This window comes from Olea europaea, chromosome 3 (genome assembly GCF_002742605.1).
Source record: "Olea europaea var. sylvestris chromosome 3, O_europaea_v1, whole genome shotgun sequence".
Lineage (NCBI taxonomy): Eukaryota > Viridiplantae > Streptophyta > Magnoliopsida > Lamiales > Oleaceae > Olea > Olea europaea.
This window is the reverse complement of record NC_036239.1, coordinates 3,525,786-3,543,295: the sequence shown is the minus strand read 5'-3', so window position 1 is coordinate 3,543,295 and position 17,510 is coordinate 3,525,786. Positions and strand designations below refer to the sequence as shown.

The 17,510-nt window shown below is 34.3% G+C and overlaps 1 protein-coding gene across 2 annotated transcripts in view; it reads left to right on the top strand.

Annotated features, from left to right (window-relative positions):
• Positions 1 to 5,084: 5,084 nt before the first annotated feature.
• Positions 5,085 to 17,510, top strand: part of LOC111382550 (sn1-specific diacylglycerol lipase beta-like) — a 13,652-nt gene continuing 1,226 nt past the window's right edge. Inside the window, exons 1-2 of one of the 2 annotated variants that reach the window (XM_023006571.1) lie at positions 5,085 to 5,175; positions 5,670 to 6,380. In XM_023006571.1, coding sequence (XP_022862339.1) covers positions 5,676 to 6,380 — 705 coding nt within the window. In that variant the 5' untranslated portion in view covers positions 5,085 to 5,175; positions 5,670 to 5,675. The other variant, XM_023006577.1, reaches the window with a different exon arrangement.

Genomic DNA, 17,510 nt, shown 5'->3' with positions numbered 1-17,510 from the left:
TAAATTGATGATATTGTGATAATTTTAGTACCTATTTATTTGTTGCCATACTTATTTTCTTACTTAATGTTATATGTTACATGTGAATATTTCTAGAACTTAATGAGTTTCTTACTTATTTTTCTTAGTTTTACTATTTTTGAGCATCATTTGTTGAGAATATAATTGTTCTTCATGACATTTTGCAAGAATATAGGTGTGAAGAGTATTAGGGTAGGATTTGTCATTGCTTGAAAATTATTTAGTTACAAGTTTAATAGGAAACTAATCTTTTCTTTAATTGAGTTTTTAAATGTCTCAATTTATGTTCATAAGCTTGCTGTATTTATAGGTGTGAAGAATGGGTCAATTGCTTCGTTGTGTTAAATAAATCAATATGCTCTTACGGTGAAGTAAACATTAAAATGACTTGTAATATCATAATTTATATTTGTGGTTATAAACAATCATGCGGTTTTGGTATGGTCAAAAATGGGTGGTTCGGTGATGACTTTGGCCGAACTAACCCTGAATCGAACATTGCTAACCCTGCTGATTTACCATTTACATTATATATATTATTAATACATACTACACCAGCCAAAAATTATATATATAGGCAAATAGATTTTTTAACCCAAATAGGTAGGCAAATTTTAATTTTTTTTTAACTTAAACAAATGTTCAAATCGACTAACGATACCAAACCGATTTGGTTTGATTTGGTTTCAACGGTTGGATTGGGTCGATTTGCATTGATATTTACGCAAATTGACCAAGTCAATTTCGATTTCAGGTTGAGTTTAAAACTAACCCAACTGAAATTATGTCCAAGCCTAAGCCCACTTTGTAATTTCCTGTATATAAATATAATAATAATAATAGTACCAAAAAAAATAAAAAAAAAATTACATCATCCTTAACTCCAAGTTAAATATTCCATTAGATATTGAACTTATACCTATGTTACGCTTTTTGAACTTTAAAATGCTTTTTCGAGTGATGTATGGCTTGGAGGGAGTATTTTATATGTATGTTTGAGATCGACGATGAAATTCTGTTTGCTTACTTTAAATTGAGTATACATTTTCCTCATGGTATGATCTTCTACATCCAAGGTCTTTTCATTTCATTATTTGGCTTTATTCTTCATGTAGCATTCATAATAAATTGCAATTTCTGGAGAATTTCTTATACAATATTCCGAGTCATAGTAGGCAAAATTATTTTGAAGGAGAGAACCCCAATCGGTATCTAAAAATAAGCATTTCGATCCATCTTTCGTGTATAAAGTTTATGGTTTCTAGATTCTTATTCATCCACTTGAAAATTTCAACTTAACGTGTTATACTCTAATTTAACATCTTATACTTCATCATTGACTCACCATGTTTCATTAGTCACTGAACTTTAAAAATATTTCAAAGTGGTTACTGAAATTTAATATGTTGCATTTCATCACACATTCACCATGTTTCATTAGTCATTGATCTTATAATTCCATTACACGTTACTCACTGAATTTTAAAATTCTCTCGAGTGATCAATGAACTTTTCTTACTAAATCCAACTACTAAAAAATTGAAAACTAAAGAATGACATAAACGAATATAGCACACTTCTTTCATCTTGAGTTATATTGTGACAATTTTAAACGTTATATTTTGTTAGTCTTGATTAAAAATATTGACTATAGATTGAAAATTTCACAGTTTGTTAGAGATATAATTTTTCATTTTTTGAGTTGGGCTTAAGATCTCAATCAAAATAAAGAAATAAGTTCTCCACTTTATTTTCTTGACATAAAGAAAGATCATGATTTAAATTAAAATTTATGTCAATTTGAAATGAGTATTCTTCTTTCTCCTGGACCATAGCTTTGATGATTGGAGAAATTCTATTTTCTTGACCAATATCAATATTCTCGTCTTAGATTGAAAGTATTATTATCTAATCGATATTTATTTTATTTTATTTTGTTGATCTAAGTCAAATATCATAAAAATTCAACTTTATTCGAAAAACATTATGATATTCAACGATTACTCGAAAGCATTTTAAAATTAAGAGAGCAAAGCGTGATATATATATAAGTTTAACGACTAATGAAATATAGTGAGTGAGCGATAGAGTGCAATATGTTAAATTTTAGTGACCACTTTGAAGTATTTTAAAAGTTCAGTGACTAATGAAATATGGTGAGTACTTGACAGAGTGCAATTAAAGTGCATCGACCATTTGAAAGTATTTTAAAGTTCAATGAATAAAACGCGATAAAGGTATAAATTCAATGACTAACGAAACATTTAACTCCCTTCTTGACTCTGCCCTTGCAAACCAGCCCCGTCCACTGGATTTTAAGTTTTATTTTTCCTTCTCCAAACTCAACATCATTAACATCGACATAATCTCCACCTTCAACATGATTTGCTGGCATTTTCCTTCCAAGGATCAGAGCATTTTCCTTAGTTAGTAGCCCAGTATATAATAATTTAGCAAATGATGAAAATCATTTAAAATTTTATAAAAACAATGAATCACAGACGCAAGAGCTTTCCAAATTTATTTCGTGTTTTGTTGTAAAAATTTTATTGTTCGATATTTTCATTAGTTTTTTTTTTTAATTTTAAACTATTTTTATCATTTGAAAAATTTAAAATTCTTCCGTGTTCCATTATTAAAATTAAATTTAACTATAGAGTAATTGAGTAATCATTCATTGTAGGATCATCAACCCGAAATCGTTTGTCCACTTTATTACTTGTATGCAATATCTATCCTTGCAGTACGCATTTTTTAGTAAACAACACGGCCACGTCATTTTTATAAGTTTAATAACCAAAACTCAACCGCCTCAAAGTTTCATAAGCAATCAAAGATATTTTTAAATTTTTAGTGAGCAATGAAAGATGCTTTCTTATGTGACGATTTGGTAACGACATAACAGAGCATCACTTGTGCATAAGCATGTCAACGAGCGGAGCCGAAACTTAAGGCTTGGGCTCGACTAAAGTAAAATGGCGCAAGCTTTTTTCGAGCTTGAAGGCTCGGCCAAAAAACCTAAGCTCGACCTAATATTTTGACTTGGGCTTATCGAGCATAGCGGAGCCGAGTTGAGCTGCTTTTTTCCTTCTCTTCATAGCTTCTGATTTAAGGCAGCTATTTAGCTACCTGTTAACCTTACGACAGCAAATTTGCTACTTCAACGGGCAACTATAAAAAGTTGTCTTAACCAGCGGCAAATATGTTGCCAACAAATTTGTTGCCTGTTGGCAGCAAATTTGCTGCCTTCAAAAGGTAGCTATGAAGTTGTAAATATACGTGTTTATAATTATTTTTTTTGTGCCATTTTTTTTACTTAACTAGTCAGCTTGGGCGAAATGGCCTGTGGCCCGCGCTCTAGCTGATGCCCCAGAATGGGGCTCAGTGCCTTTGAGCCATGAGCGGGGTCGCCTCAGGCTTTCCCTCGACTGAGCCACGATCCGTCCGAGGCGACGAGCCAAAGTTACATTCCTTATTGTGTATTTTGTTAGTCGCGTCACCAATTTTGTTAAAGGTTTGAAACATATGTTATGTCAGTGAGTAACGTTCAATGTTTAGATAAATTTAAGGGTAATTAGCACAAAACATCCCTACCTTTCGATATTTTTGTGGAAAACGTCCTTACCTTTCATTTTTTGACGGATTACACCCTTACCTTTACCTTTTTTTGTGCAAAACGTCCTTCTGTCAACTCTCCGTTAAAATGCTCCGTTAAATCAAAAAGGTAATTATCACAAAAGGTCCCTACCTTTCAAAGTTATAGTACAAAATGTCCCTACCTTTTATTTTTTAGCATAATTAGCAGAAAAGGTCCCTACCTTTCAATATTATTGTGCAAAACGTCCCTACCTTTCATTTTTAGCATTTTTACCCCTACATTTCACCTTTCATTGCGCAAAAGGTCCTTTTCATCCATTTTTTTCAATAAAATGACGATTTTACCCTCCGATTGAAATAAAACAAAAAGAAAAGAAAAAAATAATTAATTAATTGCAATCATAGTTCTAAATTTTTCAAAACATTACAGATAAATCCTAAATTCTCCACTACCGCCACTTTCACAACCCTACCAAGCCACCACCTATAGATCCATTTAGCACCACTTTTCGACCACAACACCTATCGGACTCCACCACCACCAATGTCGCCTCACTCTCCCCAATATCCTCCTCCATAGTATTGGTCACCAATCTGTCCGAAACAACCACATTTACGGTGGTGGAGTCCGGTGGGCATGGTGGCCGAAAGGTGGTATTATGTGGATTTATAGTTGGCAGCTTGATAGGTTGTGAAAATGGTGGTGGTTGAGAATTTATGATTTATCTGTAATGTTTTGAAAGATTTAGAACTATGATTGCAATTAATTAATTATTTTTTTCTTTTTTTTTTATTTTATTTTAATATGAGGGTAAAATCGTCATTTTATTGAAAAAAGGATGAAAATGACCTTTTGCGCAATGAAAAGTGAAATGTAGGGGTAAAAATGCTAAAAATGAAAGGTAGGGACGTTTTGCACAATAATATTGAAAGGTAGGGACCTTTTCTGCTAATTATGTTAAAAATTAAAAGGTAAGGACGTTTTGCACAATAACTTTGAAAGGTAGGGACCTTTTGTGCTAATTACCTTTTTGATTTAACGGAACATTTTAACGGAGAGTTGACAGAAGGACGTTTTGCGCAAAAAAATGTAAAGGTAAGGGTGTAATCCGTCAAAAAATGAAAGGTAGGGATGTTTTCCACAAAAACATCGAAAGGTAGGGATATTTTGTGCTAATTATCCACATTTTAAATTTCAGTGAGTAATGAAAAAACACAATTATAAGTTCGGTGATTATTAGGATAATAAAAAGGAAATCAATCATGTAAACGTGTACATCAAGTTTGACAATTTTGAAAGAAAACAATTTTTCCTCCAATTATTTTTTTTACAATTAAGTGTTAACCATGATGTACATTTTGGGGTGTAAAATGACATTTCTCAAAATAAAATTAGAAAAAAGAATATTATTAAATTTTTACCGTGTCCACAAGAAGAAAACCAAGGAAAACGCTGTCATGCGAATGAATTAATGGAATCTGGGCATAACACAATAGATTCTCAATAAATGGACGGAAAAGACAAATGACTTTGACTTGCAGTTGCAGCTATTCTAGGTCTTTCCACCATTTCCCCTACTCCTTACATTTTATTTTTGTCTTCCGTTTCTCAACATTCTGTCCCTTCTTGAATATTTTTCTCTTTCTAAGTTTATGTACTGAAATCTTTCCTTTTCTTGTCACTTAATCTTGAATATTTGTTAAAGACAATCAGCTACTGTTGAGCTGTATCTTCTACAATTCACAAGTGAATAGTTCTTTTATTGTGGGTAATTTTGTATATTTTACCGAATTTATTATCGAAATTTGATTTTTCTGCCTTCTTTATTACAGTCTTTTAGCCGCACTGTTGTTTTAATTCTCTTGATATAACTTCGAAAAAGCCCAATTTATTTTCTCATCCATGTATTTAGCTTTGGATTTCTGCCCTTTTGCATATAATTGATTCGATTTGCTGAACAAGCAATGCCCATTTAAGAATCAATATTTTACTTTTATTTTTGTTGTGGAAAATTTGTGTGGTTATTCTGTTTAGTATGATTAAATGGTAGGCACAAATGTCAGTTGCCTGCTGTATTCCAGTTGTTGAATGTGTGTCCTGTTTAGCTTGTGTTCGATGGTTGTGGAAGAAATTTCTGTACGCTGCTGGCAGCGAAAGTGAGAATTGGGGCCTTGCAACTGCTAGTGAATTCATAACCGTACCCCGGATTTGTAGATATATTCTATCGGTGTATGAAGATGATGTTAGAAACCCTTTGTGGGCTCCCCCGGGAGGGTATGGAATTGAACCAGATTGGATGATATCGAAAAAAGATCATGGAGATACTCAAGGGAGAGTATCTCCTTACATGATCTATCTTGATCATGAGAATAGAGATGTAGTTGTAGCAATTAGGGGACTTGATTTGGCGAAAGAAAGTGATTTTTTACTCTTACTTGATAACAAACTAGGGCAGACAAAATTTGATGGTGGTTATGTTCACAATGGATTGCTGAAGGCAGCTCAATATGTTTTTGAAGAAGAATGCGAGATTATTAGGGAGCTTCTTGAAAGGAATCCAGATTATACGTTGACATTTGCGGGCCATTCACTTGGTGCAGGAGTAGTAACATTGTTAACAATGTTGTCATTGAAGAATAGGGAAAAGTTGGGAAACATTGATAGAAAAAGGATCAGGTGCTTCGCAATTGCTCCTACTAGGTGTATATCGCTAAACTTGGCAGTACGATATGCAGATGTGATCAATTCTATTGTTCTGCAGGTAATGATCGATGTGTCTATTTTTTGAGCTAGTTTGCTTCCTTGGCTCGATTCCAATCGAATCAGACTAGCAATTCGCCAAAAAGGATCAAACCCGAATCAAAAGCTACTTTTAATTGGCTCGATTCCAATCGATTTACAATAGCAATTCACCAAAAATGAACAAGCCCGAAGTTATCATGAAATGAAAAACCACTTTTCGTTGGCTCGATTCCAATCGAATTAGATTGGCAATTCGCCGAAAATGAACAAACCCGAAGTTATCGTGAAATCAAATGCCACTTTTCATTGGCTCAATTCCAATCGAATTGGACTAGCAATTCGCCGAAAACGAACAAACCCGAAGTTATCACAAAATGAAAAACACTTTTCATTTGCTCGATTCCAATCGAATTAGACTAGCAGTTTGCCAAAAACGAACAAAGCCGAAGTTATCATGAAATGTAAAACTATATTTTCTTAGCTCGATTCCAATTGAATTAGACTAGTAATTCGCCAAAAACGAACAAACCCGAAGTTATCATGAAAATCAAAATCCACTTTTCATTGGCTCGATTCCAATCGATTTAGACGAGCAATTCGCCAAAAACAAACAAACCCGAAGTTATAATCAAAAATGAAAAACCACTTTTCATTGGCTCGATTCCAATCGAACTAGACTTCCAATTTGCCAAAACGAACAAACCCGAAGATATCATGAAATCAAAAGCCACTTTCATTGGCTCGATTCCAATTGAATTAGTTTACCAATTCGCTAAAATGAACGAATCTGAAAATATCATGAAATCAAAAGCCACTTTTCACTGTCTCGATTCCAATCGATTAGGCTAGCAATTTGCCAAAAACGAACAAACCCGAAGTTATCATGAAATGAAAAATCACCTTTCTTTAGCTCTATTCCAATCGAATTAGACTAGCAATTCGTAAAAAAGGAACAAAGCCGATGTTATCATGAAATGAAAAACCACTTTTCTTTGGCTCAATTCCAATCGAATTAGACTAGCTATTCGCCAAAAATGAACAAATTCAAAGCTATCATGAAATCAAAAGCAACTTTTCATTGGCTCGATTCCAATCGAATTGGACTAGCAATTCGCCAAAGACGAACAAACCCGAAGTTATCATGAAATGAAAAACCACTTTTCTTTGGCTTGATTCCAATCGAATCAGACTAGCAAGTCGCCAAAAAGGAACACACCCGAAGATATCATGAAATCAAAAGCCACTCTAAATTGGCTCGATTCCAATCGAATTAGACTAGCTATTCGCCAAAAATGAACAAATTCAAAGCTATCATGAAATCAAAAGCCACTCTAAATTGGCTCGATTCCAATCGAATTAGACTAGCTATTCGCCAAAAATGAACAAATTCAAAGCTATCATGAAATCAAAAGCCACTCTAAATTGGCTCGATTCCAATCGAATTAGACTAGCTATTCGCCAAAAATGAACAAATTCAAAGCTATCATGAAATCAAAAGCCACTCTAAATTGGCTCGATTCCAATCGAATTAGACTAGCTATTCGCCAAAAATGAACAAATTCAAAGCTATCATGAAATCAAAAGCCACTCTAAATTGGCTCGATTCCAATCGAATTAGACTAGCTATTCGCCAAAAATGAACAAATTCAAAGCTATCATGAAATCAAAAGCCACTCTAAATTGGCTCGATTCCAATCGAATTAGACTAGCTATTCGCCAAAAATGAACAAATTCAAAGCTATCATGAAATCAAAAGCCACTCTAAATTGGCTCGATTCCAATCGAATTAGACTAGCTATTCGCCAAAAATGAACAAACCCGAAGTTATCATGAAATGAAAAACCACTTTTCTTTGGCTTGATTCCAATCGAATCAGACTAGCAAGTCGCCAAAAAGGAACAAACCCGAAGATATCATGAAATCAAAAGCCACTCTAAATTGGCTCGATTCCAATCAATTTACAATAGCAATTCACCAAAAACGAACAAATTCGAAGTTATCGTGAAATTAAAAATTACTTTTCATTGGCTCGATTCCAATCGAATTAGACTAGCTATTCGCCAAAAATGAACAAACCTAAAGTTATCCTGAAATCAAAAGCCAATTTTCATTGGCTCGATTCCAATCGATTTACACTAGCAATTCGCCAAAAAAGAACAAACCCGAAGTTATCATGAAATGAAAAACCACTTTTCTTTGGCTCGATTCCAATCGAATTAGACTAGCAATTCGCCAAAAGCAAACAAACCCGAAGTTATCATGAAATGAAAAACCACTTTTCTTTGGCTCGATTCCAATCGAATTAGACTAGCAATTCGCCAAAAGCAAACAAACCCGAAGTTATCATGAAATCAAAAGCCACTTTCCATTGGCTCGGTCCAATCAAATTGGAATAGCAATTTGACAAAAATGAACAAACCCGAAGTTATCATGAAATGAAAAACCCCTTTTCATTGCTCGATTCCAATAGAATTAGACAAGCAGTTTGCTAAAAACGAACAAACCCGAAGTTATCATGAAATGAGAAACCACTTTTTATTGGCTCGATTCCAATTGAATTAGACTAGAAATTCGCCAAAAACGAACAAACCCAAAGTCATCATGAAATCAAAATCCACTTTTCATAGGCTCAATTCCAATCAAATTGGACTAACAATTCGCCACAAACGAAAAAACCCCAAAGTTATCATGAAATGTAAAACCACTTTTCGTTGGCTCGATTCCAATCGAATTAGACTAGAAATTCGTAAAAAACGAACAAACCCAAAGTTATCATGAAATCAAAATCAAATTTTCATTAGCTCGATTCCAATCGATTTAGACAAGCAATTCGCCAAAAATGAACATACCCGAAGTTATCATGAAATGAAAAACCACTATTCTTTGGCTCGATTCCAATCGAATTAGACTAGCAATTCACCAAAAACGAACAAACCCGAAGTTATGATGGAATGAAAAACCACTTTTCATTGGCTTAATTCCAATCGAATTAGACTAGCAATTTGCCAATAACGAACAAACCCGGAGTTATAATGAAATTAAAATCACTTTTCATTAGCTCGAATCCAATCGATTTAGACTAGCAATTCACCAAAAATGAACAAACCCGAAGCTATCATGAAATGAAAAACCACTGTTCTTTGGCTAAATTCCAATCAAAATGGACTAGCAATTCGCCAAAAACGAACAAACCCAAAGTTATCATGAAATAAAAAACCACTTTTCATTGGCTCGATTCCAATCGAATTAGACTAGCAATTTGCCAAAAACGAACAAACCCGAGATTATCATGAAATCAAAATCAACTTTTCATTAGCTCGATTCCAATCGATTTAGACAAGCAATTCGGTAAAACTGAACAAACCCGTAGTTATCATGAAATGAAAAACCACTGTTCTTTGGCTCGATTCCAATCGAATTCGACTAGCAATTCGCCAAAAATGAACAAATTCAAAGTTATCATGAAACCAAAAGCCACTTTTCATTGGCTCGATTTCAATCGAATTGCACTAGCAATTCAACAAAAATGAATAAACCCGAAGTTATCATGAAATGAAAAACCACTTTTCATTGGCTTGATTCCAATCGAATTAGACTAGCAGTTTGTCAAAAATGAACAAACCCGATGTCATCATGAAATGAAAAACCACTTTTTATTGGCTCGATTCCAATTGAATTAGACTAGCAATTCGCCAAAAACGAACAAACCCAAAGTTATCATGAAATCAAAATCCACTTTTCATTGGCTCCATTCCAATCGAATTGGACTAGCAATTCGCCAAAAATGAACAAACCCAAAGTTATCATGAAATGTAAAACCACTTTTCGTTGGCTCGATTCCAATCGAATTAGACTAGAAATTCGTCAAAAATGAACAAACCCGAAGTTATCATGAAATCAAAATCAACTTTTCATTAGCTCAATTCCAATCGATTTAGACAAGCAATTTGCCAAAAATGACAAACCCGAAGTATCATGCAAGAAAAATCACTGTTCTTTGGCTCGATTCCAATTGAATTAGATTAGCAATTCGCCAAAAATGAACAAATTCAAAGTTATCATGAAATCAAAAGCCACTTTTCATTGGCTCGATTCCAATCGAATTGGACTAGCAATTAGCCAAAACCGAACAAACCCAAAGTTATCATGAAATGAAAAACCACTTTTCAGTGGCTGGATTCCAATCGAATTAGACTAGCAATTCGCCAATAACGAAAAACCCGGAGTTATCATGATATCAAAATCACTTTTCATTAGCTTGATTCCAATCGATTTGGACTAGCAATTCACCAAAAATGAACAAAACCAAAGTTATCATGAAATGAAAAACCACCGTTCTTTGGCTCAATTCCAATCGAAATGGGCTAGCAATTCGCCAAAAACGAACAAACTCGAAGTTATCGTGAAATAAAAAACCACTTTTCATTGGCTTGATTCCAATCAAATTAGACTAGCAATTCACCAAAAACGAACAAACCCGAAGTTATGATGAAATCAAAATCAATTTTTCATTAACTCGATTCCAGTCGATTTAGACAAGCAATTCGCCAAAAAAGAACAAACCCGAAGTTATCATGAATTCAAAATCAAATTTTCATTAGCTCGATTCTAGTCGATTTGGACAAGTAATTTGCCAAAAATGAACAAACCCGAAGTTATCATGAAATGAAAAACCACTGTTCTTTGGCTCGATTCCAATCGAATTAGACTAGCAATTCACCAAAAATGAACAAATTCAAGGTTATCATGAAATCAAAAGCAACTTTTCATTGGCTCGATTCCAATCGAATTGGACTAGCAATTCGCCAAAAACGAACAAAGCCATGGTTATCATGAAATGAAATACCACTTTTCATTGCCTCGATTCCAATCAAATTAGGCTAGCAATTCGCCAAAAACGAACAAACCCGAAGTTATCATGAAATCAAAATCAATTTTTCATTAGCTCGATTCCAGTCAATTTAGACAAGCAATTTGCCAAAAACAAACAAACCTAAAGTTATCATGAAATCAAAATCAATTTTTCATTAGCTCGAATCCAGTCGATTTAGACAAGCAATTCGCGAAAAATGAACAAACCCGAAGTTATTATGAAATGAAAAATCACTGTTCTTTGGCTCGATTCCAATCGAATTAGACTAGCAATTCACCAAAAATGAACAAATTCAAAGTTATCATGAAGTCAAAAGCAACTTTTCATTGGCTCGATTCCAATCGAATCAGACTAATAATTCGCCAAAAAGGAACAAACCTGAAGATATCATGAAACAAAAAGCCACTTTTAATTGGCTCGATTCCAATCGATTTACACTAGCAATTCACCAAAAACGAACAAACACGAAGTTATCATGAAATGAAAAACCACTTTTCTTTTGCTCGATTCCAATCGAATCAGACTAGTAATTTGCCGAAAATGAACAAACCCGAAGTTATCATGAAATCAACAGCTAGTTTTCATTGGCTCGATTCCAATCGAATTGGACTAGCAATTTGCCAAAAATGAACAAACCCAAAGTTATCACGAAATGAAAAACCCCTTTTCATTGGCTCAATTCCAATCGAGTTAGACTAACAGTTTACCAAAAACGAACAAACTCGAAGTTATCATGAAATGAAAAACCACTTTTTCTTGGCTCGATTCCAATTGAATTAGACTAGTAATTCGCCAAAAATAAACAAACCCGAAGTTATCATGAAATGAAAAACCCCTTTTCTTTGGCTCGATTCCAATCGAACCAGACTAGCAAGTCGCCAAAAAGGATCAAACCCAAAGATATCATGAAATCAAAAGCCACTTTAAATTGGCTCGATTCCAATCAATTTACAATAGCAATTCACCAAAAATGACCAAACCCGAAGTTATCATGAAATGAAAAATCACTTTTCTTTGGCTCGATTCCAATGAAATTAAGCTAGAAATTCGCCATAAAGGAACAAACCCAAAGTTATCATGAAATCAAAAGCCACTTTTAATTGGCTCTATTCCAACCAATTTACACTAGCAATTCGCCAAAAATGAACAAACTCGAAGTTATCATGAAATCAAAAACCACTTTTCTTTGGCTCGATTCCAATCGAATTAGACTAGCAATTCGCAAAACACAAACAAACCTAAAGTTACAATGAAATCAAAAGCCACTTTTCATTGGCTCGATTCCAATCGAATTGGACTAGTAATTCGCCTAAAACGAACAAACACGAAGTTATCATGAAATCAAAAGCCACTTTTCATTGGCTCGATCCAATCGAATTGCACTAGCAATTCGCCAAAAATGAACAAACCCGAAGTTATCACGAGATGAAAAGCCACTTTTCATTAGCTCGATTCCAATTGAATTAGACTTGCAATTTGCCAAAAATGAACAAACCTGAAGTTATTATGAAATGAAAAACCACTTTTTCATGGCTCGAGACCAATTGAATTAGACTAGCAATTCGCCAAAAATGAACAAACCCGAAGTTATCATGAAATCAAAAATCACTTTTCATTAGCTCGATTCTAATCGAATTAGACCAACAATTCGTGAAAAAATGGACAAACCTGAAGTTATCATGAAATCAAAAACCACTTTTCATTGGCTCAATTACAATCAAATTAGACTAGCAATTTGCCAAAAACGAACAAATCCGAAGTTATCATGAAATCAAAAACCACTTTTCATTAGCTGGATTCGAATCGAATTAGACTTCCAATTCGGCAAAACGAACAAACCCGAAGATATCATGAACTCAAAAGATAATTTTCATTGGCTCGATTCCAAACGATTTAGACTAGCAATTCGCTAAAAACGAACAAACCCGAAGATATCATGAACTCAAAAGATAATTTTCATTGGCTCGATTCCAAACGATTTAGACTAGCAATTCGCTAAAAACGAACAAACCCGAAGATATCATGAACTCAAAAGATAATTTTCATTGGCTCGATTCCAAACGATTTAGACTAGCAATTCGCTAAAAACGAACAAACCCGAAGATATCATGAACTCAAAAGATAATTTTCATTGGCTCGATTCCAAACGATTTAGACTAGCAATTCGCTAAAAACGAACAAACCCGAAGATATCATGAACTCAAAAGATAATTTTCATTGGCTCGATTCCAAACGATTTAGACTAGCAATTCGCTAAAAACGAACAAACCCGAAGATATCATGAACTCAAAAGATAATTTTCATTGGCTCGATTCCAAACGATTTAGACTAGCAATTCGCTAAAAACGAACAAACCCGAAGATATCATGAACTCAAAAGATAATTTTCATTGGCTCGATTCCAAACGATTTAGACTAGCAATTCGCTAAAAACGAACAAACCCGAAGATATCATGAACTCAAAAGATAATTTTCATTGGCTCGATTCCAAACGATTTAGACTAGCAATTCGCTAAAAACGAACAAACCCGAAGATATCATGAACTCAAAAGATAATTTTCATTGGCTCGATTCCAAACGATTTAGACTAGCAATTCGCTAAAAACGAACAAACCCGAAGATATCATGAACTCAAAAGATAATTTTCATTGGCTCGATTCCAAACGATTTAGACTAGCAATTCGCTAAAAACGAACAAACCCGAAGATATCATGAACTCAAAAGATAATTTTCATTGGCTCGATTCCAAACGATTTAGACTAGCAATTCGCTAAAAACGAACAAACCCGAAGATATCATGAACTCAAAAGATAATTTTCATTGGCTCGATTCCAAACGATTTAGACTAGCAATTCGCTAAAAACGAACAAACCCGAAGTTATCATGAAATGAAAAACCACTTTTCTTTGGCTCAATTCCAATCGAATTAGACTAGCAATTCGCCAAAGACGAACAAACCCGAAGTTATCATGAAATAAAAAGCCACTTTTCATTGGCTCGATTCCAATCGAATTGGACTAGAAATTCGCCAAAATTAAACATAACCGAAGCAATTAATAAATCAAAAGACACTTTTCATTGGCTCGATTCCAATCGATTTAGACTAGCAATTCGCCAAAAATGAACAAACCCGAAGTTATCATGAAATCTAAAGCCACTTTTCATTGGCTCGATTCCAATCGAATTGGACTAGCAATTTACTAAAAATGAACCAACCCGAAGTTATCGTGAAATCAAAGACCACTTTTCATTCGCTCGATTCCAATCGAATTAGACGAGCAATTCGCCAAAAATGAACAAACCCGAAGTTATCATGAAATGAAAAACTGCTTTTCTTTGGCTCGATTCCAATCGATTTTAGATTAGCAGTTCGCCAAAAATGAACAAACCCGAAGTTATCATGAAATCAAAAACCACTTTTCTTTGGCTTGATTCCAATCGAATTAGATAGCAATTCGCTAAAAATGAACAAACCCGAAGTTATCATGTAATCAAAAGCCACTTTTCACTTCCTCGATTCCAATCGATTTAGACTAGAAATTCGGCAAAAACGATCAAACCTGAAGTTATCATCAAATGAAAAACCACATTTCATTGGCTCGATTCCAATCGATTTAGACTAGCAATTCACCAATAACGAACAAACCTGAAGTTTTCATGAAATGAAAAACAACTTTTCTTTGGCAAGATTCCAATCGACTTAGACAAGCAATTCGCCAAAATCGAACAAACCCGAAGTTATCATGAAATCAAAAACCACTTTTCATTAGCTCGATTCCAATCGAATAGGACTAGCAATTCGCCAAAAACGAACAAACCCGAAGTTATCATGAAATCAAAAACCACTTTTCATTAGCTGGATTCGAATCAAATTAGACTTCCAATTCGTCAAAATGAAAAAACCCGAAGATATCAGGAAATCAAAAGCTACTTTTCATTGGCTCGGTTCCAATCGAATTAGACTACCAATTCGCCAAAACGAACGAACCTAAAAATATCATGAAACCAAAAGCCACGTTTCATTGTCTCGATTCCAATTGATTCGACTAGCAATTTGCCAAAAACGAACAAACCTGAAGTTATCATGAAATGAAAAACCACCTTTCGTTAGCTCGACTCCAATCAAATTAGACTAGCAATTCGTAAAAAATGAACGAACCCGAAGTTATCATGAAATGAAAAATCACTTTTCTTTGGCTTGATTCCAATTGATTAGACTAGCAATTTGCCAAAAAGGAACAAACCCGAAGTTATCATGAAATGAAAAACCACCTTTCTTTAGCTCAATTCCAATCGAATTAGACCAGCTATTCGTAAAAAATGAACGAACCCGAAGTTATCATGAAATGAAAAACCAGTGTTCTTTGGCTTGATTCCAATCGAATTAGACTAGCAATTAGCTAAAAACGAACAAACCCAAAGTTATCAAGAAATCAAAAACAACTTTTCATTAGCTTGATTCCAATCGATTTGGACTAGCAATTCGCCAAAAATGAACAAACCGGAAGTTATCATGAAATGAATAACCACTGTTCTTTGGCTCGATTCCAATCGAATTAGACTAGCAATTCGCAAAACACAAATAAACCTAAAGTTACAATGAAATCAAAAGCCACTTTTCATTGGCTCGATTCCAATCGAATTGGACTTGCAATTCACCTAAAAAGAACAAACACGAAGTTATCACGAAATGAAAAACCACTTTTCATTGGCTCGATTCCAATCGAATTAGACTAGCAATTCGTAGAAAAGGAACAAACCCGCAGTTATCATGAAATCAAAATCAACTTTTCATTAGCTCTATTCCATTTGATTTATACCAGCAATTCTCCAAAAATGAACAAACCCGAAGTTATCATGAAATGAAAACCACTTTTCTTTGACTCGATTCCAATCGAATTAGACTAGCAATTCGCCAAAACTGAACAAACCCGAAGTTATCATGGAATCAGAAGCCACTTTTCAATGGCTCAATTCCAAACAATTTAGACAAGCAATTCGCCAAAAACGACAAACCCAAAGTTATCATGAAATCAAAAGCCAATTTTCATTGGCTCGATTTCGATCGAATTGGACTTGCAATTTGCTAAAAATGAACCAACCCGAAATTATCATGAAATGAAAAACCACTCTTCATTGGCTTGATTCCAATCGAATTAGACTGGCAATTCGCCAAAACTGAACAAACCCGAAGTTATCATGGAATCAGAAGCCACTTTTCATTGGCTCGATTCCAATCGAATTAGACTGGCAATTCGCCAAAACTGAACAAACCCGAAGTTATCATGAAATCAAAAGCCAATTTTCATTGGCTCGATTTCGATCGAATTGGACTTGCAATTTGCTAAAAATGAACCAACCCGAAATTATCATGAAATGAAAAACCACTGTTCTTTGGCTCGATTCCAATCGAATTAGACTAGTAATTTGCCAAAAACGAACAAATTCAAAGTTATCATGAAATCAAAACCAACTTTTCATTGGCTCGATTCCAATCGAATTGGACTAGCGATTCGCCAAAAATGAACAAACCCGAGGTTATCATGAAATGAAAAACCACTCTTCATTGGCTTGATTCCAATCGAATTAGACTAGCAGTTTGCCAAAAACGAACAAACCCGAAGTTATCATGAAATCAGAAGCCACTTTTCATTGGCTCGATTCCTATCGATTTAGACTAGCAACTCGCCAAAAATGAACAAATCCAAAGTTATCGTGAAATCAAAAGCCACTTTTCATTGGCTCGATTTCAATCGATTTACACTAGTAATTCGCCAAAAATGAACAAACCCGAAGTTATCATGAAATGAAAAACCACTTTTCTTTGCCTCGAATCCAATCGAATTCGACTAGCAATTCACTAAAAATGAATAAACTCGAAGTTTTCATGAAATCATAAGGCACTTTTCATTGGCTCTATTCCAATCAAATTGGACTAGCAATTCGCCAAATACGAACAAACCCGAAGTTATCACAAAATGAAAAATCCCTTTTCATTGGCTCGATTCCAAACGAATTAGACTAGCAGTTCGCCAAAAATGAACAAACTTGAAGTTATCATGAAATGAAAACCACTTTTCATTGGCTCGATTCCAATCGAATTAGACTAGCAATTTGTAAAAAAGGAACAAACCCCCAGTTATCATGAAATGAAAAACAACTTTTCATTAGCTCTATTCCGATTGATTTATACCAGCAATTCTCCAAAAATGAACAAACCCGAAGTTGTCATGAAATGAAAAACCACTTTTCTTTGGCTCGATTCCAATCAAATTAG